Genomic DNA, 25,581 nt, shown 5'->3' with positions numbered 1-25,581 from the left:
CGCTTCAGCAGCCACCCTGCCTGTCCATACACCCCAACAATGGCGCAGCAACGGACTTGCTTAACCCCGCATCGACAGCTGTGCAGCTGCCATACGACCAGATCACTTTCAACGTCCCCCTAACACCTACCAGATGGCCACAAGTAGCACCCACAGGTCCCGGCGGGACACCTGCTAACATAGCACAACCCCCCATATCACCCCATGGAGAGAGAGACACCAGGCGTACTCGCACCAGGTGAACTCGCCATAGTTCCTCTGAAGAAGCATTCACATCCTCGCACAATTATCACCGGCGAAGGAAGCGGTCGTTGCACTAATGGAGAAGATCGGCATCCAACAGGAGGGGGCACAGGTCCATCTCCTCGAGGTGGCGCTCACCATCCTCCGCATCAGAGATGTCGAGCCCCGACAGCTGGGCACATCGATCCCGTCCTCCGGGGGACAGAAGTGAGGAAAGGGCGCCCTGTAGAGCCTCCAGCCTGCACGGTTCAACGCCATCACGCAGGACTACGAGCAGAGGCACGCCGCTCACCCCGAGCGAGACTGGTGCCGGAGTGCCTCCTCCAGCCGCAGGAATGGCTGAGTGCGATATAACTGGATTGGGAAATAGTAACACTCACTTGATAGCGGCCCTTAAGGCCCTAGTTGAACAACTATCCGCGCCACCAGGCTCGGTAAATAATACTACAAAAGTGACACCGCCATTAGCCAGCGTACACGAGGATGCATGTTTATGTGGGATTAGTCCATTAGGATCACATATAGATAAGGAAACCAAAACTAAAATATGGAGCAACGATTACATCGACATTTGGTCCCTGGTATCCGCTGACCAGAATACGATCGACAAAGAGAGAAGGGTAGCCGACAGACCGACAAACACAGACAAAAGGTCGCAAAGACAATGAGTAACTGGTTACAGGCATTTTCTGTGCTGGGTTGCATCATGGGCCAAAAGCATCCGGAGCGCTGCTCGGAACTATTCATATACCAGGATACGGTGTATAACTCGTACAAAGCCCACGGCGGTTCAGCATGGTGGCGCTACGATGAAGAGTTCCGGAGGCGGTTGGCCCTGCAACCACAGCTGGGCCGGGGGGTAAAAGCTACAGACGTATGGTTGAGACTAATGCTGTCACAGAAACACCATCCCTTTCCAACAACGGCTACTGGACAACCGACAACAGCAGGCCAAAACTCAGTGGTAGTACGTAGACCAGGGGCCTGCTGGCAGTACAGTGAGGGACACTGTCGTTTCTACACCTTATGCAGATACAAGCATGAATGCTCAGCCTGCGGAGGAGCCCACCCTGCAGCAAGATGTTCTCGCCCCGCAAGCAAATTATCAATTAAACGCTCACAGTCAGAATCCAAGGACCCCGGTGAGCGTAACCGCGATGGGCCCCTGGCTACACCAATATCCTAAGAAAGACGCAGCAGGGCAGTTATGTTTTGGTTTCACATACGGTTTTTTCATTCCTTTCAAACTCAATAAATCACCCACCTTTGCAAATAATCTAAAATCAGCGAAAGAGCACCCCGAAATAGTTTTAAAAAAAATCTAAAAAGAAGTATCTCTAGGCAGAGTGGCGGGCCCTTTCCCAACACCACCATTCAGAAACCTAAGAGTTTCCCCTCTGGGAATAATCCCAAAAAAAGAGCCAGGTTCATTCCGGCTTATCCATCATTTATCTTACCCGAAAGGAGAGTCTGTGAATGACGGTATTTCGTCTGAAGACGCCTCGGTCTCCTACGCGTCGTTCGACAGAGCAGTAATGTTAGTACGCGATGCGGGGCCCGGAGCGCTCCTCGCTAAATCCGACATAGAATCCGCCTTTCGCCTACTTCCGGTGCACCCAGACTGCTACCACCTGCTGGGATGCCAAGTGGACAATGAATACTTCTATGACACTTGCCTCCCAATGGGTTGTTCAATATCTTGTTATTACTTTTAACTATTCAGTTCCTTCCTAGAATGGATGCTGAGGTACGAAACCGGCAGTAGGTCCGTCACACATTACCTAGATGACTTCCTATTCATCGGACCCAAAGATTCAAATCAATGCCAATCATTACTCAACGAATTCACAAACATCTCCCGTCGGTTTGGAGTCCCATTATGCCCAACAAAAACCATAGGCCCCACAACAAAGCTATCATTCTTAGGCATCGAAATCGACACCACAGCAAGGTTATTCCACCTCCCAATGGAAAAAAATACCAAAACATTACACCTGATCTAGGTTTTTTGCGCAGTATGGAAAGTAACACTACAGCAGATGCAAGTATTTCTAGGTCTCCTCGTGTTTGCGAGCCGGGTGATGCCAGTCGGAAGGGTTTTTTCTCTTCATTTATCGCCCGAAACAAAAGGGGCATCTAAACCGAGTCATAGAATCAGAATCAGCAGGCAGCTACGGGCGGACTTAGAGGTGCGGAAAACCTTCTTATAATCATTCAACGGTCACACGATATTTATGTCAGCAGAACAGTCCAACATTGAACTAAGATTATTCACCGGGGCGGCAGAATCAGGCGGATATGCAGCGATACTAGATAACCAATGGTGCACAAGCTTATGGCCTCCGTATTGGGCAGAACAAGTGCTGACAAAAAAACAGACAGTCCTGGAACTGTTTCTAATAGTGGTAGCAATAGAAATATGGGGCATGTTCCTAGCTAACAAAAATATACTCTTCATAACAAAAAACACCAGCCTAGCGCACTGCATTAATAAGATGGCATCATCGTCTCTCCCAGTGCTAGGCCTACTATGCCGGCTAGCATTCCTGTGCCTAAAACACAATGTATGGGTCCGCGCTAGCCACGATGCTGAGGGGTCTAAAGCTGCTGCTAACGCTTTATCACAATTCAATTGGCAGATTTTCACAGAGCTCCTCCCCAATGCCCACTCATCGGGCAACAGTTGCCCACCCTCCCTATGGGATCTAGTGGCGAACAGTTGATGCCATTAATCAGAGCGTCAGTTGCCCCGTCAATGTGGCAAGCATACGGTAAGGCATGGGAAGAGTGGACACGACTAGTAGCAGGTGTTATGATCTGCTACAGGGACTAAGGAAAGACAGGAGAACTGTCCCTACAATAGAACTAAACTAGATCCCTACGATGTAACGGGGAACCTGATCCAGCGATCAGACCCGCTAAAGTCCTCGGCTAGTCTGAACGAAGACCTATAGAAGAGAGGGAGGGATCCCTACAAGAACTAGGGACTGGGATAAGTTGGACACCTCCTAGCAGAAATAGTAGCAGTCAAAGACAAACACACAACAAAAAGCATAGAGGTCAGAAGACCTAGCAAAACTAACAGAGAACGGCAACAGAGCACCAAGCTAGCTCAAGAGTAGTAAATACAATGAAGTCCAGCAAGACCAGGAGGGCGGAGCCGGATTAAATAGGCAAAAATGGTCATGTGACCAGCAAACTAAAAAAAACCTAACAGGAGAGTTCTAACAGTACCCCCTCTTCTAAGAGGATCCTCCGGATCCCCTAGGCCCAGGCTTACCAGGAAACCTCCTGTGAAACGCTCTGACAAGTCTGGAAGCAGAAACATCATCCGCCCTCACCCATGAGTTATCCTCAGGTCCGAAACCCTTCCAAGCAACGAGATACTGCAAACTCCCTCTATACCGTCTAGAATTTAGGATGCGGGAAATTTCATATTCCCCGTCCTCCACCACCGGAGGAACAGTGGCAGAGGCGTCACAATCAGACACATCAGCTTTTTTCAACAGAGAAACATGAAACACCGGGTTAATCTTCCAGGACGTAGGAACCTCCAACCTAACAGCAGATTGGTTAACTATCTGAAGCACCTTAAAGGGCCCTACGAACTTGGGACCCAATTTTTTAGAAGGAATCCTCAATCGCAGATTCTTAGAGGACAACCAAACCATGTCACCAACAGCAAACAAAACCTCTTGCCGTTTCCTATCAAAGTACCTCTTAGATTTTTTGTTAGCCTCCTGAAGATTACCACGCACATCCATCCAAACTCTCTCCAAATCACCGGAAAAACTCTCCTCCTCAGGCACAGACGAAACCAATTTGGAAAATGACCCAAAAGACGGATGTCTCCCAGAACAACAAAAAAAAGGCGAACACCCAGCAGAAGAGGATGTATGGTTGTTAAGAGCAAATTCAGCAAGTGGCAGAAACTCAGACCACCCCTCTTGATTATCTGCCAAAAAACAACGCAAGAACTGCTCAACATCCTGGTTCTTCCTTTCTGTCTGGCCATTAGACTCAGGATGATATCCAGATGAAAACGACAAATGAACTCCCAACCTGTCACAAAAGGCACGCCAAAAACGAGCCACGAACTGAGGTCCCCTATCAGAAACAATGTCAGTAGGAACACCATGTAGTCTGACAATTTCCTTGACAAAGGCCTTAGCGAGTGTCTTAGCGCAGGGCAGTTTGATGAAGGGAACCAAGTGACACATCTTGCTAAAATGGTCCACGACCACCCAGACGACCGTGAAACCCTCAGAAGGGGGAAGGTCAGTAATAAAGTCCATAGCCAGATGTGTCCAAGTTGCACTAGGAACCTCCAGAGGGCAAAGCAACCCTGCAGCAGGAGCATGCGAAGACTTGGATCTAGCACACACAGTACATTGGCGCACCCACTTAATGACTTCCTTCTGCCATCCAGGCCACCAAAAACTGCGACCCACAAGTCTCTTGGTCTCAGAAATTCCTGGATGACCTGCCAACCGAGACTCATGACACTCAACAAACAAATCTCTCCTAAAGGTCCTAGGCACAAACAACCTCCCATGAGGAGTGTTAGATGGGGCATTCTCCTGTGCTTTAAGAATCTCATCCTCCAAAACGGAGTCCAATGCAGCAATCACAACACCTTCTTGTAAAATGTTCTCCTCTTCCTCAGCACCGACCATGGGAGAAAAGCTGCGAGACAAAGCATCCGCTTTAACATTCTTGGTACCCGGGATGTAAGTAACGGAAAAATTAAACCGCGAGAAAAAAAGTGCCCACCTAGCCTGACGGGCATTCAAGCGCTTGGCAGCATCAAGATAGATCAGATTTTTATGATCAGTGAAAACCTGAATGGGAAATTCAGCACCTTCCAAGAGATGACGCCAGTGTTCAAATGCGTGTTTAATCGCCAGCAATTCCCGATTACCAATATCGTAATTAAGTTCAGTCTCAGAAAATTTTTTTGAAAAAAAGGCACAGGGATGTACTCCATCCTTGTTTTCCTGAGACAACACCGCACCGACCCCCACAGAAGAAGCATCAACCTCAACCAAAAACGGCTTAGTCACATCAGGCTGCATAAGGATGGGGGCAGAGCTGAACCTCTCCTTTAGAAACACAAAAGCTTCAATGGCCTCAGAAGACCACTGAACCGCATTAGCACCTTTCCTGGTGAGATCGGTCAGCGGTTTGACAATAATAGAAAAATTTTTAATGAATTTTCTGTAATAATTGGCGAAACCCAAAAACCTCTGTATCGATTTCAAACCAATAGGCCTAGGCCATTCCTGAACTGCCTGAACCTTCACAGGGTCCATCTCAAAGCCCTCGCTGGAGATAATGTAGCCCAAAAAACTAATTCTCTGTACAGCGAACTCACATTTCTCCAGCTTAGCAAAAAGCGAATTGTCCATTAATAACTGTAATACCTCACGTACGCTCCGCCAATGAGACTCCAGATCCGGTGAATAAATCAAAATGTCATCCAAATACACAACCACATTTTTGCCGATCAAAGGTCTAAGGATGTCATTAATAAGATTCTGAAAAAATGCAGGAGCATTAGTAAGACCAAAAGGCAAAACCAGATTCTCAAAATGACCCACAGGAGTGTTAAAAGCAGTCTTCCATTCATCACCCTCCTTCATGCGCAACAATTTGTATGCCCCCCGGAGATCAATTTTAGAGAACCACTTGGCCCCCACTAACTGGTTAAACAAATCAGGAATCAATGGCAGTGGGTAAGGATTGCTCACAAAAATCCAGACAAGGACGTAAACCGCCGTCCTTTTTTTTAACCAAAAAAAAAATCCAACAGCCACAGGAGACTTAGAGGGCCTAATGTGACCGGCGGCCAAACTTGTCTGTATGTATTCCTCCAAAGCCTTCCTCTCAGGAATAGTAAGATTAAATAAACGACTCTTAGGAAGAGTCGCTCCAGGGACAAATTCAATGGTACAATCATAGTCTCTATGGGGAGGCAAAACCTGCGACTCCTCCTCAGAAAAAACTCTCCAAAAATCCTGAATAGGTACAGGTAATTCCCCTCTATCCACAGCAGCAATGCGCCCGTTACAACACTTGTCATAACACTTAGGGCTCCAGGACTTAATTTCATTGGTAGACCAATCCAGTACAGGATTGTGCAATTTTAACCAGGGTAACCCCAATATTACTGGAGAAGGCAAATTATCCAATACCACCAAATCCAAATTTTCTTGGTGAATACCATTAATAGTGAGGGGAAATTCACAGACCTTGTGAGTAACACTCTTCAAGGGAGAGCCATCAACAGAAACCACAGCAATAGGGGATGACAAAGGTTTGGGTTCTAATCTAAGTTTTTCCAAGAATCCCCCATCAATCACATTCAGAGTAGAACCACAATCCACAAATATCCGAAATTCAATTAATTCATCCTGAGCAGCAGTAGTGGCAGATAGGAATACTCCCTTAGTATCTAAACAGGCAATACGAGCATGACTGACCATTTTTTTTTCTTTCTTCATACGAAGCACACAGTTCTTAATAAAATGACCAGAATTTCCGCAATAGAAGCACAAGCCTTCAGAAAGCCTGCGATCTTTTTCCTGAGAGCGGGGTGTCATCGCCCCAATCTCCATCGGCTCTCCATTGTCAGCACAGACCCTCTCAGGACTCGGAGCTGACATAGCAGAGGATTTGCTCTCATTAACCCTTGCACGCACTCTCCTGTCCACCCGTATAGCTAATTGCATTGCCTCCTGCAAGTTTCCAGGTGTGGGATAAGCAATCAGTAAATCCTTAACCCTTTCACCTAGCCCCGCAAGAAACAAGCTTTTCAAAGCTGAATCGTTCCACCCCACCTGGGCAGACCACCGACAGAAGTGAGAACAATATTTTTCCACATTATCTGATCCCTGCCTCAAACGTCTCAGACTCAGCAGATGAGACACGATCATCATACAACAACCCCAAAGCAGAAAAAAAACTATCCACTGATCTAAAGCACGGATCACTAGGTTGGAGAGAGAAGGCCCATCCCTGAGGATCTTTGCGCAGAAGTGACATTATGAACCCTATGCGCTGTGATTCATCACCAGAGGATCCGGGTCTCAAACGAAAATACAATAAACAAGCATTTGTAAAAGAAAAAAAATCTTGTTGTTCGCCAAAAAATAGATCAGGCAGACGTACCTTAGGTTCCACAAAATGTGCTCCAGAACAGCTACTCACGTGTTGTTGGAGCTTGGCCACCTCCAGAGAGAGTCCCTGCAAGCGTTGAGCCAAATCTTGAACCGAGACCATGATGGAAAACTGGAGGTCTTTCCTTAGAGAAAATTTTTTTTTTTTTTTACTTTTATGGCTGGACTTACTGTTATGATCTGCTACAGGAACTAAGGAAAGACAGGAGAACTGTCCCTACAATAGAACTAAACTAGATCCCTACGATGTAACGGGGAACCTGATCCTGCGATCAGACCCGCTAAAGTCCTCAGCTAGTCTGTACGAAGACCTATAGATGTGAGGGAGGGATCCCTACAAGAACTAGGGACTGGGATAAGTTGGACACCTCCTAGCAGAAATAGTAGCAGTCAAAGACAAACACACAACAAAAAGCATAGAGGTCAGAAGACCTAGCAAAACTAACAGAGAACGGCAACAGAGCACCAAGCTAGCTCAAGAGTAGTAAATACAATGAAGTCCAGCAAGGCCAGGAGGGCGGAGCCGGATTAAATAGGCAAAAATGGTCATGTGACCAGCAAACTAAAAAAACCTAACAGGAGAGTTCTAACAGCAGGCAGACGGGTTGACAAATGTGAACAAGCCTGATTACAAGTCACCATAGAATTTCTCCACCAGCTAATGATGAGGGGCATATCAGGGGCGTCAGCGCAGCGGTGTCTGACCGGAGTAGCATTTCACTTCCAACTACTGAATTGGGGACATGTGACAAAGAGATTCATCATCAGACAATCCATAAAAGGATGGAAAAGGGGTCAGCCAAGTCAGGAGTGTAGACGTCCCGTCCCGTGTCACTAAAACCGATTTCTCACATCATATCCCTAACACCATTAACATGATACTCACAATTCGAAGCAACACTACTGTCTACTGTATTTGTGATCGCCTTCTTCGGGGCGCTATGTATAAGCGAATTAGTCCCTCAACCCAAAATTACCACGAGTGGAGGCTTATTACACCAGGACGTAGTCATAGCCAATAATGCAATACGTCTACGCATACGCAAATCGAAAACGGTTCCAGCGGGCAGGGACACTTGGGTACTTCTACAACCCACAAATGGTACACTGAGTCCGGTAACAATAGTAAAGACATATATAACCATCAGATCACAAAGTAATTTCTTCCTATGAAATGAAATGCCTTTCTAATGATACGAATATAAAAGATTTAATAAAGCTGTGACTGATCCTCACCCATCCAGTTGTACGAGTTACATTATTATATTGTCAAGGAAAGGAGGGCGGTAGGGGGGCTGAGCGTCAGGGTTTGGTGGGGGGTCCCCACAGTCTTAGAGAAGCAGCCAAGAGGCCCATGGTCACTGAGGAGCTGCAGAGATCCACAGCTCAAGGGGAAAAATCTGTACACGGGACTACTATTAGTTGTATGCTCCACAAATCCGGCCTTTATGGAAGAGTAGCAAGAAGAAAGGAAGAAAGACATTTTTGAAAGCTATAATAAGTCCTATTTTCATTTTGCAAAAGCCATTTGGGGACACAGCGAGCATGTGGAAGAAGGGGCTCTGGTCAGATGAGGTCAAAGGAGAACATTTTAGGCTAAATGCTATGTGTGGTGAAGACTAACACTGCACATCTCCCTGAAAACACCATCCTCTCCATCATACATGGTGGTGGCAGCATCATGCTTTGGGGAGGCTTTTCTTTGGCAAGAGCAGGGAATCTGGTCAGAGGTGATGGGAAGATGGTTGGAGCTAAACACAGGGAAATCCTGGAAGAAAACGTATTAGGCCATGTGCACATGTTGAATATTTGGTGAGTTTTATACCTCAGTATTTGTAAGCCAAAACCAGGAGAGGAACAATCAGAGGATAAGTATAATAGAAACTCGTCACCACTTCTGTATTTATCACCCACTCCTGATTGTGGCTTACAAATACTGACCAAATACTCCACAGGAAGCGTGATACTCCGCAGGAAACCCCCCAAAACAATTCTTGGAAGCATTCATTTCAATTATCCTAAATACGGGGTCTTTACCTTCCTTATGTTGCAGCTCTCATCCTATTTCATTACTGAATGCAGAAACGAAGCCTTGGGAGAAAAGTCTGGCAAGACGGATGAGTGAAGAGCCACCAAAACTAATACTCCGACCGAACGGGCAACGCAGAGAAGGAAAGAGGATTGTGCAAGGATTCTTCATCCCATGCACCACGCCGTGAAATCAAAGTCCCCCCTGACCCTTCTGTCCACCGACGCAGAAAAAGCGCGGGATACTATTAGCTGTGTACGGAAGTAGACTAGAGAAACCTGCAATCCCCCGATATTCAACCTTCAGCGAGGAGTCAATGTCCGCTCTGCCCATCACTTTCAGTAGTAATTATGGAGGCTTGCATACAGAACGTTAGAAGATCCGTCCATCAAGGATTAAAGGTCCAATCTGATAGATGGTAAGATTGTGAGGCGCAGGACCCTCGCTCCTCCTGGAACTGGTGGAACGTGGCACATTGTAATGTGTTACTGTCTGTCCATCTTCCCGTCTATAGTACAGTTCTGCGGAACATGTTAGCGCTATAGAAATAGAAATTATTCCGATTAGAAGGTAGAAAGCTCAGAACAAAAAGCTGCCGCTTTTGCTGACGACCTACTACGTTTACTCTCAAACCCAAACATTTCTTTCCCCAAACTCACAGAACTTTTTCAGCAATTCGGAGAAATCTCACATTTTTAAATAAAACTGGACAAATGAGAAGCCCTTAACATTACCGCTCCAAAAATAGAAATGGAAACCCTAAAAAAGAATACTCCAGTGAAATGGCCTCCATAACATATAAAATACCTAGGAGTCTTCATCACTAGCGACCCAAGAGTATTCCATCAAACAAAAGTCCTTGCTCCTGAGGAGCCTCGTCTGTCCTGGATGGGTAGGAAAAATGTAATCAAGTGATATATTTTACAAGAAATACTGTACACAATGAATACGCCCCCTATTCACCTCCATAAATCAAAACTTGTCTCACTATGTCTGGAGATGGAAATAAGCGAGACTGCCATATAAAGAAATCATGAGGGGAGTGGGCCGCCAGACATCCGGTCCTACCATAAAGCAATCCATACTGGCCGGTGGTGGAGCTCACCTTCAGGCGGTCTGATAAAGCAATCCATACTGGCCGGTGGTGGAGCTCACCTTCAGGGGGTCTGATAAAGCAATCCACACTGGCCGATGGTGGAGCTCACCTTCAGGGGGTCTGATAAAGCAATCCACACTGGCCGGTGGTGGAGCTCACCTTCAGGCGGTCTGATAAAGCAATCCACACTGGCCGATGGTGGAGCTCACCTTCAGGGGGTCTGATAAAGCAATCCACACTGGCCGGTGGTGGAGCTCACCTTCAGGCGGTCTGATAAAGCAATCCACACTGGCCGGTGGTGGAGCTCACCATCAGGCGGTCTGATAAAGCAATCCACACTGGCCGATGGTGGAGCTCACCTTCAGGGGGTCTGATAAAGCAATCCATACTGGCCGGTGGTGGAGCTCACCTTCAGGGGGTCTGATAAAGCAATCCATACTGGCTGATGGTGGAGCTCACCTTCAGGCGGTCTGATAAAGCAATCCACACTGGCCGGTGGTGGAGCTCACCTTCAGGCGGTCTGATAAATCAATCCACACTGGCCGATGGTGGAGCTCACCTTCAGGGGGTCTGATAAAGCAATCCATACTGGCCGGTGGTGGAGCTCACCTTCAAGCAGTCTGATAAATCAATCCACACTGGCCGGTGGTGGAGCTCACCTTCAGGCAGTCTGATAAAGCAATCCACACTGGCCGGTGGTGGAGCTCACCTTCAGGCAGTCTGATAAATCAATCCACACTGGCCGGTGGTGGAGCTCACCTTCAGGGGGTCTGATAAAGCAATCCATACTGGCCGGTGGTGGAGCTCACCTTCAGGCAGTATGATAAAGCAATCCATACTGGCCGGTGGTGGAGCTCACCATCAGGCGGTCTGATAAAGCAATCCATACTGGCCGGTGGTGGAGCTCACCTTCAGGCAGTCTGATAAATCAATCCACACTGGCCGGTGGTGGAGCTCACCATCAGGCAGTCTGATAAAGCAATCCATACTGGCCGGTGGTGGAGCTCACCATCAGGCGGTCTGATAAAGCAATCCATACTGGCCGGTGGTGGAGCTCACCTTCAGGCAGTCTGATAAAGCAATCCACACTGGCCGGTGGTGGAGCTCACCATCAGGCGGTCTGATAAAGCAATCCACACTGGCCGATGGTGGAGCTCACCTTCAGGGGGTCTGATAAAGCAGACTAGCATGGCCTCCTGGCCCTTCTGATAGGCGCTGCAAACACCTCCCTTCAATCCCCTGGAAACAACCCCCAGAGAACGTCTGATCGCCAGACTAGAGGACCATCTAGCTGGGAATTACACACGGACTTGTTGTCAGAAACATTGGTCACCCTGGTTAGATTAAGGAGTCACGAGCCCCCCAGCCCCTGGTGTAAGCGCTATCCCACCCTCCTGCTCCGCTGGTCCTATGTCCAGAAGCAGCAGATCCAGCCCTGCTCCAATAGTGAAGGCTTCACTCCCGGGTCTGGTATGTTCAGCTGTAGAGCTTATCGGACCCATCAAGTCTCGGAAGTCTAAGCTCAACCTGCAGTTATTAAGGTCGATCTCTGTAATGACCGCCCTATTAGCTTTGCTCCGTGAATATTAATGCACAATGGTCAGATTTATACGGTTACAGCAATTACTGACCCCGTATCGTTTCCTCACACGTCACAGGTACTTCTACTTAGTGTCACAGAAAGTCCCAATAAAATACATGGAAGTAACGAGAAAAATGTGGAAAAGTTCACAGGGTGCGAAGACTTTTTCAAATGCATATGGGGCGCTTTCTGTGACAGGTGCCGGGATTCCTATCACCCCTATTCATACAGAAGTGAGATCTCAGAAATGGTGGCTGTATGTCCAGCTCTCAGCCTGGTGGGATGGTGGCCCCCCGACCTCAGTAAATTGGAGTGCTCAGGATTTGAGGGCAGAGCAGCTGAGCCGCCCGGGGTGACGTCTGTCCATCTACAACTTATCAAAAGGAAGAAAAGCCGCCATCAGCATCTTTCCTACAGGACATCGCAACTATCAAAGGCAGTGACATTTGTGAGTAATGGTCGCACAGTCCGTGCCTGACAACCCTGATAGATGGTACAGAGAGCGGATTCTGCTCCAGACACCAGTCCCAAGTGTCTGTGGACCTGTACCCGGTCCATGTGGACAGATAATGATACCAGGCTTACCTGTGCATCGACTCATCCCTGCCATGCTGCTCACGAACGGCCATTGCTGTGGACACATTGCTACCTCCGACCACTGCCCTGAGATCACCGATCAGCTGCCAAGAGAAGGATACGGTGATGAGCAGAGAGGACAGTACCAGGGTGTACCCCGACAGCCCTCCCACCCCCGACAATACGTGTAAAGTACCCCATGTACTCGCAGACCACCATTACCAGCAAAGAGTTACCAATATACGTCTGAAGTACTGTACTGGGCCCATAACACCTCACAGACCTCCTGTGCTCCTCCATCTCCTCCAGGCTCCTCTATCCAGGATGACTGGGCCCATAACACCTCACAGCCCTCCTGCGCCCCTCCATCTCCTCCAGGCTCCACTGTACAGAATGACTGGGACCATAACACCTCACAGACCTCCTGTGCTCCTCCATCTCCTCCAGGCTCCTCTATCAAGGATGACTGGGCCCATAACACCTCACAGACCTCCTGCAAACCTCCATCATCTCCAGGCTCTACTGTCCAGGATGACTGGGCCCATAGCACCTCACAGCCCTCCTGCGCCCCTCCATCTCCTCCAGGCTCCGCTATCCTGGATTATTGGGACCATAACACCTCACAGACCTCCTGCGCCCCTCCATCTCCTCCAGGCTCCACTGTACAGGATGACTGGGACCATAACACCTCTCAGACCTCCTGTGCCCCTCCATCTCCTCTCAGGGTCCTCTGCCCAGGATGACTGGGCCCATAACACCTCACAGACCTCCTGTGCCCCTCAATCTCCTCTCAGGGTCCTCTGCCCAGGATGACTGGGCCCATAACACCTCACAGACCTCCTGCGCCCCTCCATCTCCTCCAGGCTCCTCTATCCAGGATGACTGGGCCCATAACACCTCACAGACCTCCTGCGCCCCTCCATCTCCTCCAGGCTCCACTGTACAGGATGACTGGGCCCATAACACCTCACAGATCTCCTGTGCCCCTCCAACTCCTCTATCCAGGATGACTGGGCCCATAACACCTCACAGACCTCCTGCGCCCCTCCATCTCCTCCAGGCTCCACTGTACAGGATGACTGGGACTATAACACCTCACAGACCTCCTGTGCCCCTCCATCTCCTCCAGGCTCCTCTATACAGGATGACTGGGCCCATAACACCTCACAGACCTCCTGCGCCCCTCCATCTCCTCCAGGCTCCTCTATACAGGATGACTGGGCCCATAACACCTCACAGACCTCCTGCGCCCCTCCATCTCCTCCAGGCTCCACTGTACAGGATGACTGGGCCCATAACACCTCACAGACCTCCTGTGCCCCTCCATCTCCTCTCAGGGTCCTCTGCCCAGGATGACTGGGCCCATAACACCTCACAGACCTCCTGTGCCCCTCCATCTCCTCTCAGGGTCCTCTGCCCAGGATGACTGGGCCCATAACACCTCACAGACCTCCTGTGCTCCTCCATCTCCTCCAGGCTCCTCTAACCAGGATGACTGGGCCCATAACACCTCACAGACCTCCTGCGCCCCTCCATCTCCTCCAGGCTCCACTGTACAGGATGACTGGGACCATAACACCTCACAGACCTCCTGTGCCCCTCGATCTCCTCCAGGCTCCTCTATACAGGATGACAGGGCCCATAACACCTCACAGACCTCCTGCGCCCCTCCATCTCCTCCAGGCTCCTCTGTCCAGGATTACTGGGCCCATAACTCCTCACAGACCTCCTGCGCCCCTCCATCTCCTCCAGGCTCCTCTATCCAGGATGACTGGGCCCATAACACCTCACAGACCTCCAGCGCCCATCCATCTCCTCCAGGCTCCACTGTACAGGATGACTGGGCCCATAACACCTCACAGACCTCCTGTACTCCTCCATCTCCTCCAGGCTCCTCTATCCAGGATTACTGGGCCCATAACACCTCACAGACCTCCTGCGCCCCTCCATCTCCTCCAGGCTCCACTGTACAGGATGACTGGGCCCATAACACCTCACAGACCTCCTGTACTCCTCCATCTCCTCCAGGCTCCTCTATCCAGGATTATTGGGCCCATAACACCTCACAGACCTCCTGCAAACCTCCATCATCTCCAGGCTCTACTGTCCAGGATGACTGGGCCCATAACACCTCACAGACCTCCTGCGCCCTCCATCTCCTCCAGGCTCCACTGTCCAGGATTACTGGGTCCATAGCACCTCAGAGACCTCCTGCACCCCTCCATTTCCTCCAGGCTCCTCTGTCCAGGATGACTGGGCTGATGACATCCCACAGACCTCCTGAGAACCTTAATCATCTCCAGGTTCCACTGTCCAGGATGACTCGGCCCATAGCTCCTCACAGACCTCCTGCGCCCCTCCATATTCTCCAGGCTCCTCTATCCAGGATGACTAGGCCCATAACATCTCACAGACCTCCTGCGCGCCTCCATCTCCTCCAGGCTCCTCTGTCCAGTATGACTGGGCCCATAACACCCCACAGACCTCCTGCGCCCCTCCATCTCCTCCCAGGCTCCTCTGTCCAGGATGACTGGGCCCAAAACACCTCACAGACCTCCTGCGCCCTCCATCTCCTCTATCCAGGATTATTGGGACCATAACACCTCACAGACCTCCTGCGCCCCTCCATCTCCTCCGGGCTCCTCTGTCCAGGATGACTGGGCTCATGACACCTCATAGACCTCCTGCGCCCCTCCATCTCCTCCAGGCTCCGCTATCCTGGATTATTGGGACCATAACACCTCACAGACCTCCTGCGCCCTCCATCTCCTCCAGACTCCTCTATCCAAGATGACTGTGCCCATAACACCTCACAGACCTTCTGCGCCCCTCCATCTCCTCCAGGCTCCTCTGTCCAGGATGACTGGGTCCATAACACCTCACAGACCTCCTGCGCCCCTCCATCTACTCCAGGCTCCTCTGTCCAGGATTACTGGGCCCATAACTCCTCACAGACCTCCTGCGACCCTCCATCTCCTACAGACTCCTCTATCCAAGATGACTGTGCCCATAACACCTCACAGACCTCCTGCGCCCCTCCATCTCCTCCAGGCTCCTCTGTCCAGGATGACTGGGTCCATAACACCTCACAGACCTCCTGCGCCCCTCCATCTCCTCCAGGCTCCTCTGTCCAGGATGACTGGGTCCATAACACCTCACAGACCTCCTGCGCCCCTCCATCTCCTCCAGGCTCCTCTGTCCAGGATGACTGGTTCCATAACACCTCACAGACCTCCTGCACCCCTCCATCTCCTCCATTCAGGGTGCCTAGGGCCATAGCACCTCAAAGGACGCCTGCGCCCCTCCATCTCCTCCAGAGTTCTCCATCCAGGATGACTGAGTCAATAGCACCCTACAGACCTACTGTGCCCCTCCAGACTCCTTTGTCGTCCATCCTGGTTCTGACCAATGGATGTCGCATGACTATCTTAGCATGCTTCATTGTTAAGTCTCTCTCTGCTAATCCTAAACATTCTTACAGAGTCCTGGGAGAAGAATGGCTGACCCCATAAGCTCGTACAAGGCGGGTGTAGTGCAGCATCTACCATTGTTAGCGCAGGGCGGGTGTAGTGCAGCGTCCACCATTGGTAGCGCAGGGCGGGTGTAGTGCAGCGTCCACCATTGGTAGTGCAGGGCGGGTGTAGTGCAGCGTCCACCATTGGTAGCGCAGGGCGGGTGTAGTGCAGGGTCCACCATGGTTAGAGCAGGGCGGGTGTAGTGCATATTCCACCATTGTTAGCGCAGGGCGGGTGTAGTGCAGCGTCCACCATTGTTAGCGCAGGGCGGGTGTAGTGCAGCGTTCACCATGGTTAGAGCAGGGCGGGTGTAATGCAGCGTTCACCATGGTTAGAGCAGGGCGGGTGTAGTGCATATTCCACCATTGTTAGCGCAGGGCGGGTGTAGTGCAGCGTCCTCCATTGTTAGCCCAGGGCGGGTGTAGTGCATCGTTCACCATAGTTAGAGCAGGGCGGGTGTAGTGCAGCGTTCACCATGGTTAGCGCAGGGCGGGTGTAGTGCAGCGTTCACCATGGTTAGTGCAGGACGGGTGTAGTGCAGCGTTCACCATGGTTAGTGCAGGACGGGTGTAGTGCAGCGTTCACCATGGTTAGCGCAGGGCGGGTGTAGTGCAGCGTCCACCATTGTTAGCGCAGGGTGGGTGTAGTGCAGCGTCCACCATTGTTAGCGCAGGGCGGGTATAGTGCAGCGTCCACCATTGTTAGCGCAGGGCGGGTGTAGTGCAGCGTCCACCATTGTTAGCGCAGGGCGGGTGTAGTGCAGCGTCCACCATTGTTACCGCAGGGCGGGTGTAGTGCAGCGTCCACCATTGTTAGCGCAGGGCGGGTGTAGTGCAGCGTCCACCATTGTTAGCGCAGGGCGGGTGTAGTGCAGCGTTCACCATGGTTGGAGGAGGGCGGGTGTAGTGCATATTCCACCATTGTTAGCGCATGGGCAGGTGTAGTGCAGGGTCCACCATTGTTAGCGCAGGGCGGGTGTAGTGCAGTGTTCACTATGGTTAGCGCAGGGCGGGTGTAGTGCAGCGTTCACCATGGTTAGAGCAGGGCGGGTGTAGTGCAGGGTCCACCATTGTTAGCGCAGGGCGGGTGTAGTGCAGCGTCCACCATTGTTAGCGCAGGGCGGGTGTAGTGCAGCGTTCACCATGGTTGGAGGAGGGCGGGTGTAGTGCATATTCCACCATTGTTAGCGCAGGGCGGGTGTAGTGCAGGGTCCACCATTGTTAGCGCAGGGCGGGTGTAGTGCAGTGTTCACTATGGTTAGCGCAGGGCGGGTGTAGTGCAGCGTTCACCATAGCTAGAGCAGGGCGGGTGTAGTGCAGCGTCCACCATTATTACCGCAGGGCGGGTGTAGTGCAGCGTCCACCATTGTTAGCGCAAGGCGAGTGTAGTGTGTAGCACCCTGAGGATTCGGCTGCTACAGGGGTATTGCACCTCAACCCAGAGGTGTGATATTCCACTCCCGGGTAAGGATGGAGTGTGGATCTGAGCTCGGTAGGCTGCATGCACTACATACATCCCATTTCCGAGGAACAGACCAACGGTACTCCCACTTAGAAATGTGCAGGTACGACCGAGTCTGTTCCTGGCTGGAGTGGGAGGGGGGTGGTACATCCCAAGTAGTGTAGGGGCAGATAGGGGGAGCAGCCTGGGTAAAGATAGGAGCTCATTGGGTGCTGGTCACCTGAGCTCACACATAGAGGGTGTATATAAGGTGGGCACCAACTAAGATCAGGGTCAGATGCAGAGAACAAGTCAGTTGGAGACAGCAAGACAGCTGCAGAGGAGCAGACAGCAAGCAGAGAGGAAGTCAGCCTGCAGCAAGGGAGAAGAGAGACCCTGAGTGAGAGAGGAGCAGAGAAGGAGTACCCAGAGGGGAGAACAGAGAGGACCCAAGAACCCAAATTAAAGCACCGGGTGAGGAGTCGGCACAGGGTACCGGAACCCAAGCTGGTGGGGGCAGAAAACACACCCTAGCCAGAGACCGGAGGCCGTGGGCAGCATCTGCCACGGCCACCCATCACATCCACCCCGAAGGCACACCACATGAAGGGTCAGGGAACCCAAGGCCAAGGGTGTCCCAACAGAAGGCCCGAGGGAGCTGGACCTAGGTGGATCACTGGTGGGGACGGCCAGAGAACGGGACAGAAGGAGAGCTCAGGGCCACGCTCCGGACTTGTTTGGGGGTTGGCTGGATCCAGGACCTGGTGGACGCGGCACGGCTCGGGTGGTCACTAGCAGCTGGAGTGACCAGTACAACATCTGCAGTAAGTAAACACCCTTAACTGCACAACCCGACTCTGTCTTCATTGCCGTCTGCACTGCACCACCACAACCCCCATCCTCTGCACCTGTCCTCCCTGAGGCTATACCCCTCCCGTTGGGGGTTATCCCACCAAGCTGCGCACCCACCATCAGCCTCAGCGGACCCTGCTGCAGCGGCGGCCACAGTGACCGCATCACAACGGGTGGCGTAGTCGACACAAAAGAACTCTTAATAACATCTGTAGGACTGCCACATAACACTGAGCTTGACGCCCTGGGCACGGGGCCGGGTCACAGCCGCTCGGAGACTACAACCCCCCATCTGATCCGGTGCCGGGTATTCCCCTCAAAAAGGAATATGTCCCAGGGGGCGCGTCATAGTGCAGGGTCCACCATTGTTAGCGCAGGGCGGGTGTAGTGCAGCGTCCACCATTGTTAGCGCAGGGCGGGTGTAGTGCAGCGTCCACCATTATTACCGCAGGGCGGGTGTAGTGCAGCGTCCACCATTGTTAGCGCAGGGCGGGTGTAGTGCAGCGTTCACCATGGTTAGCGCAGGGCGGGTGTAGTGCAGCGTCCACCATTGTTAGTGCAGGGCGGGTGTAGTGCAGCGTCCACCATTGTTAGCGCAGGGCGGGTGTAGTGCAGCGTTCACCATGGTTAGCGCAGGGCGGGTGTAGTGCAGCGTCCACCATTGTTAGCGCAGGGCGGGTGTAGTGCAGCGTCCACCATTGTTAGCGCAGGGCGGGTGTAGTGCAGCATCCACCATTGTTAGCGCAGGGCGAGTGTAGTGCAGCGCCCACCATTGTTAGCGCAGGGCGAATGTAGTGCAGGGTCCGCCATTGTTAGCGCAGCCAATACCATATCTATCAGTGCAGAATGACGAAGTACAAGCCCCCAGTTCTATAAATATTGGGGTCCACAGTGACATGAGGTGTGGGTGGACACATGACGCCGACTGTCACCCTGGTGGGGTCACCGTACAAGCGCTGTCACCCCGGTGGGGTCACGGTACCTGCGCTCTCACCCCGGTGGGGTCACGGTACCTGCGCTCTCACCCCGGTGGGGTCACGGTACCTGCGCTCTCACCCCGGTGAGGTCACCGTACCTGCGCTGTCGCCCCGGTGGGGTCACCGTACCTGCGCTCTCACCCCGGTGGGGTCACCGTACCTGCGCTGTCGCCCCGGTGGGGTCACCGTACCTGCGCTGTCGCCCGGGTGGGGTCACCGTACCTGCGCTGTCGCCCCGGTGGGGTCAAAGTACCTGCGCTCTCACCCCGGTGGGGTCACCGTACCTGCGCTCTCACCCAGATGGGGTCGCCGTACCTGCGCTCTCACCCCGGTGGGGTCACCGTACCTGCGCTCTCACCCCGGTGGGGTCACCGTACCTGCGCTCTCACCCCGGTGGGGTCACCGTACCTGCGCTCTCACCCCGGTGGGGTCACTGTACCTGCGCTGTCACCCCGGTGGGGTCACCGTACCTGCGCTGTCACCCCGGTGTGGTCACCGTACCTGGGCTGTCACTCCGTATGAGCGGCAGAGGCGGCCAGTCCTCAGCCTCACTGACAGCAGAGCAGCCATGGAGCCTCTGACCAGGGAGGACATTACCAGGCGGAGCCGCTGAGGACACCTGACACCCACAACACCCACTTAAAGCTACAGGACCCTGTCCTGAAGGCTGCAGTTATATCACCAGAAAAGTCATGTTACTGGCTGTACCCAACCTGTGTATCCAATGTGTATCTAATCCTATGAAAGAAGGTTATACAACTCAGCAGAAACTAATCTGCTGCAAGTATCAAAACCATTTCATACAAGACACAGTAATGTCTGCTGATCCGTGTATCTAATCCTCTCCTGTGTGATACTGTCTGCTGATCCGTGTATCTAATCCTGTCCTGTGTGATACTGTCTGCTGATCCGTGTATCTAATCCTCTCCTGTGTGATACTGACTGCTGAGCCGTGTATCTAATCCTCTCCTGTGTGATACTGTCTGCTGAGCCGTGTATCTAATCCTCTCCTGTGTGATACTGACTGCTGAGCCGTGTATCTAATCCTATCCTGTGTGATACTGTCTGCTGAGCCGTGTATCTAATCCTATCCTGTGTGATACTGTCTGCTGAGCTGTGTATCTAATCCTCTCCTGTGTGATACTGTCTGCTGAGCCGTGTATCTAATCCTATCCTGTGTGATACTGTCTGCTGAGCCGTGTATCTAATCCTCTCCTGTGTGATACTGTATGCTGAGCCGTGTATCTAATCCTCTCCTGTGTGATACTGTCTGCTGAGCTGTGTATCTAATCCTATCCTGTGTGATACTGTCTGCTGAGCCGTGTATCTAATCCTATCCTGTGTGATACTGTCTGCTGAGCTGTGTATCTAATCCTCTCCTGTGTGATACTGTCTGCTGAGCCGTGTATCTAATCCTATCCTGTGTGATACTGTCTGCTGAGCCGTGTATCTAATCCTCTCCTGTGTGATACTGTCTGCTGAGCCGTGTATCTAATCCTCTCCTGTGTGATACTGTCTGCTGATCCGTGTATCTAATCCTCTCCTGTGTGATACTGACTGCTGAGCCGTGTATCTAATCCTCTCCTGTGTGATACTGTCTGCTGAGCCGTGTATCTAATCCTCTCCTGTGTGATACTGACTGCTGAGCCGTGTATCTAATCCTATCCTGTGTGATACTGTCTGCTGAGCCGTGTATCTAATCCTATCCTGTGTGATACTGTCTGCTGAGCTGTGTATCTAATCCTCTCCTGTGTGATACTGTCTGCTGAGCCGTGTATCTAATCCTATCCTGTGTGATACTGTCTGCTGAGCCGTGTATCTAATCCTCTCCTGTGTGATACTGTATGCTGAGCCGTGTATCTAATCCTCTCCTGTGTGATACTGTCTGCTGAGCTGTGTATCTAATCCTATCCTGTGTGATACTGTCTGCTGAGCCGTGTATCTAATCCTATCCTGTGTGATACTGTCTGCTGAGCTGTGTATCTAATCCTCTCCTGTGTGATACTGTCTGCTGAGCCGTGTATCTAATCCTATCCTGTGTGATACTGTCTGCTGAGCCGTGTATCTAATCCTCTCCTGTGTGATACTGTCTGCTGAGCCGTGTATCTAATCCTCTCCTGTGTGATACTGTATGCTGAGCCGTGTATCTAATCCTCTCCTGTGTGATACTGTCTGCTGAGCTGTGTATCTAATCCTCTCCTGTGTGATACTGTCTGCTGAGCTGTGTATCTAATCCTCTCCTGTGTGATACTGTCTGCTGAGCTGTGTATCTAATCCTCTCCTGTGTGATACTGTCTGCTGAGCTGTGTATCTAATCCTCTCCTGTGTGATACTGTCTGCTGAGCTGTGTATCTAATCCTCTCCTGTGGGATACTGTCTGCTGAGCTGTGTATCTAATCCTCTCCTGTGGGATACTGTCTGCTGAGCTGTGTATCTAATCCTCTCCTGTGTGATACTGTCTGCTGAGCTGTGTATCTAATCCTATCCTGTGTGATACTGTCTGCTGAGCTGTGTATCTAATCCTCTCCTGTGGGATACTGTCTGCTGAGCTGTGTATCTAATCCTCTCCTGTGGGATACTGTCTGCTGAGCTGTGTATCTAATCCTCTCCTGTGGGATACTGTCTGCTGAGCTGTGTATCTAATCCTATCCTGTGTGATACTGTCTGCTGAGCTGTGTATCTAATCCTCTCCTGTGTGATACTGTCTGCTGAGCTGTGTATCTAATCCTATCCTGTGTGATACTGTCTGCTGAGCTGTGTATCTAATCCTCTCCTGTGTGATACTGTCTGCTGTGCCGTGTATCTAATCCTCTCCTGTGTGATACTGTCTGCTGAGCCGTGTATCTAATCCTCTCCTGTGTGATACTGTATGCTGAGCTGTGTATCTAATCCTCTCCTGTGTGATACTGACTGCTGAGCCATGTATCTAATCCTCTCCTGTGTGATACTGTCTGCTGAGCCATGTATCTAATCCTCTCCTGTGTGATACTGTCTGCTGAGCCGTGTATCTAATCCTCTCCTGTGTGATACTGTCTGCTGAGCCGTGTATCTAATCCTCTCCTGTGTGATACTGTCTGCTGTGCCGTGTATCTAATCCTCTCCTGTGTGATACTGTCTGCTGTGCCGTGTATCTAATCCTCTCCTGTGTGATACTGTATGCTGAGCTGTGTATCTAATCCTCTCCTGTGTGATACTGACTGCTGAGCCATGTATCTAATCCTCTCCTGTGTGATACTGTCTGCTGAGCCATGTATCTAATCCTCTCCTGTGTGATACTGTCTGCTGAGCTGTGTATCTAATCCTCTCCTGTGTGATACTGTCTGCTGAGCTGTGTATCTAATCCTATCCTGTGTGATACTGTCTGCTGAGCTGTGTATCTAATCCTCTCCTGTGTGATACTGTCTGCTGTGCCGTGTATCTAATCCTCTCCTGTGTGATACTGTCTGCTGTGCCGTGTATCTAATCCTCTCCTGTGTGATACTGTATGCTGAGCTGTGTATCTAATACTATCCTGTGTGATACTGTCTGCTGAGCCGTGTATCTAATCCTCTCCTGTGTGATGCTGTCTGCTGAGCCGTGTATCTAATACTATCCTGTGTGATACTGTCTGCTGAGCTGTGTATCTAATACTATCCTGTGTGATACTGTCTGCTGAGCCGTGTATCTAATCCTATCCTGTGTGATACTGTCTGCTGAGCCGTGTATCTAATCCTATCCTGTGTGATACTGTCTGCTGAGCCGTGTATCTAATACTATCCTGTGTGATACTGTCTGCTGAGCCGTGTATCTAATCCTCTCCTGTGTGATGCTGTCTGCTGAGCCGTGTATCTAATCCTCTCCTGTGTGATACTGTCTGCTGAGCCGTGTATCTAATCCTCTCCTGTGTGATACTGTCTACTGAGCCGTGTATCTAATCCTCTCCTGTGTGATACTGTATGCTGAGCCGTGTATCTAATCCTATCCTGTGTGATACTGTCTGCTGAGCCGTGTATCTAATCCTCTCCTGTGTGATGCTGTCTGCTGAGCCGTGTATCTAATCCTCTCCTGTGTGATGCTGTATGCTGAGCTGTGTATCTAATCCTCTCCTGTGTGATACTGTCTGCTAAGCTGTGTATCTAATACTCTCCTGTGTGATACTGTATGCTGAGCCGTGTATCTAATCCTCTCCTGTGTGATACTGCCTGCTGAGCCGTGTATCTAATCCTATCCTGTGTGATACTGTCTGCTGAGCTGTGTATCTAATCCTATCCTGTGTGATACTGTCTGCTGAGCCGTGTATCTAATCCTCTCTGTGTGATACTGTCTGCTGAGCTGTGTATCTAATCCTCTCCTGTGTGATACTGTCTGCTGAGCTGTGTATCTAATCCTCTCCTGTGTGATACTGTCTGCTGAGCTGTGTATCTAATCCTATCCTGTGTGATACTGTATGCTGAGCCGTGTATCTAATCCTCTCCTGTGTGATACTGACTGCTGAGCTGTGTATCTAATCCTATCCTGTGTGATACTGACTGCTGAGCCGTGTATCTAATCCTCTCCTGTGTGATACTGTCTGCTGAGCCGTGTATCTAATCCTCTCCTGTGTGATACGTCTGCTGAGCCGTGTATCTAATCCTCTCCTGTGTGATACTGACTGCTGAGCTGTGTATCTAATCCTATCCTGTGTGATACTGACTGCTGAGCCGTGTATCTAATCCTCTCCTGTGTGATACTGCCTGCTGAGCCGTGTATCTAATCCTATCCTGTGTGATACTGTCTGCTGAGCTGTGTATCTAATCCTATCCTGTGTGATACTGCCTGCTGAGCCGTGTATCTAATCCTATCCTGTGTGATACTGTCTGCTGAGCTGTGTATCTAATCCTATCCTGTGTGATACTGTCTGCTGAGCCGTGTATCTAATCCTCTCTGTGTGATACTGTCTGCTGAGCTGTGTATCTAATCCTCTCCTGTGTGATACTGTCTGCTGAGCTGTGTATCTAATCCTCTCCTGTGTGATACTGTCTGCTGAGCTGTGTATCTAATCCTATCCTGTGTGATACTGTCTGCTGAGCCGTGTATCTAATCCTCTCCTGTGTGATACTGTCTGCTGAGCCGTGTATCTAATCCTCTCCTGTGTGATACGTCTGCTGAGCCGTGTATCTAATCCTATCCTGTGTGATACTGACTGCTGAGCTGTGTATCTAATCCTATCCTGTGTGATACTGACTGCTGAGCCGTGTAGCATCGGCATCTCTGCCCCGTTCTAGGCAGAGACACCGTCCCTCTCACCTCCCCGCTCCTGGCGCGGCGTCCTCCAGCGCTTCTCTCCCCGCTGCTTCCAGCACGCGCTCCTTCCCCGGCAGTGTGCTTAGGGCGCGCGCGCTCCCTCTCTCTTAAAGGGACCACACGCGCCGTCCTAAGGAGTCCCCGGCCAATTGCCGGAGGACCTCCCATATAAAAGGCACCTCCTCCAAAATGGAGGTGCCCGAGCAATGTTGTAGCACTGTTCACTACTCTGCTTCAGCCCTCAGGTCCCGTTGCCAGTTACCTGCCAGTTACCTGCCAGCTTGCTGTCTAATTCCTGCCTGATATCCTGCCACCTGCCTGCTAGCCTGAGGTCCGACGGTCTGCCTTCCAACTTCTGTCAGTCTGTCTATGGACCAGCTTGCCTGCTCACCTGGGAGCGCTCACCTGCTGCCTGCCTGCTAGCCTACCTGGAGGCTCCGCCATCACATGCTGTGACCACCCGTTTATCCAGAGACTCTCGCCTGCTCACCTGGGAGCTCATGTCTATCATCTGCCGCCACAGGTCGTACCAATCCTTTACCCAGAGACTGCCCCGGTCACTTGCCGTGTATCTAATTCTTTCCAGTGTGATACTGTCTGCTGATCCGTGTATCTAATCCTCTCCTGTGATACTGTCTGCTGAGCTGTGTATCTAATCCTTTCCTGTGTGATACTGTCTGCTGAGCTGTGTATCTAATCCTATCCTGTGTGATACTGTCTGCTGAGCCGTGTATCTAATCCTATCCTGTGTGATACTGTCTGCTGAGCCGTGTATCTAATCCTCTCCTGTGTGATACTGTCTGCTGAGCCGTGTATCTAATCCTCTCCTGT

General features: G+C 51.0%; 2 protein-coding genes across 3 annotated transcripts in view; one reads left to right on the top strand and one right to left on the bottom strand.

Annotated features, from left to right (window-relative positions):
- LDHD (lactate dehydrogenase D) overlaps positions 1–25,581 on the bottom strand; it is a 179,521-nt gene that overhangs the window by 148,394 nt on the left and 5,546 nt on the right. Inside the window, exons 1-2 of one of the 2 annotated variants that reach the window (XM_073659891.1) lie at positions 19,990–20,146; positions 12,714–12,808 (exon numbers count right to left, since the gene is read on the bottom strand). In XM_073659891.1, the coding sequence (XP_073515992.1) occupies positions 12,714–12,808; positions 19,990–20,082 (188 nt within the window). In that variant the 5' untranslated portion in view covers positions 20,083–20,146. Of the gene's footprint in view, positions 1–12,713; positions 12,809–19,989; positions 20,147–25,581 lie in introns of those variants that run through there. The other variant, XM_073659890.1, reaches the window with a different exon arrangement.
- Positions 18,460–25,581, top strand: part of LOC141175898 (uncharacterized) — a 68,119-nt gene continuing 60,997 nt past the window's right edge. Inside the window, exon 1 of the mRNA XM_073659889.1 lies at positions 18,460–18,483. The gene's annotated coding sequence lies outside the window, so the exon portion shown is untranslated. The remainder of the gene's footprint in view (positions 18,484–25,581) is intronic.

This window comes from Phyllobates terribilis, unplaced genomic scaffold (genome assembly GCF_046119375.1).
Source record: "Phyllobates terribilis strain yellow unplaced genomic scaffold, ASM4611937v1 Scaffold_14__1_contigs__length_39327217, whole genome shotgun sequence".
Lineage (NCBI taxonomy): Eukaryota > Metazoa > Chordata > Amphibia > Anura > Dendrobatidae > Phyllobates > Phyllobates terribilis.
Note: the sequence above shows the minus strand (reverse complement) of the source record. Positions and strands in the feature narration are given on the sequence as shown.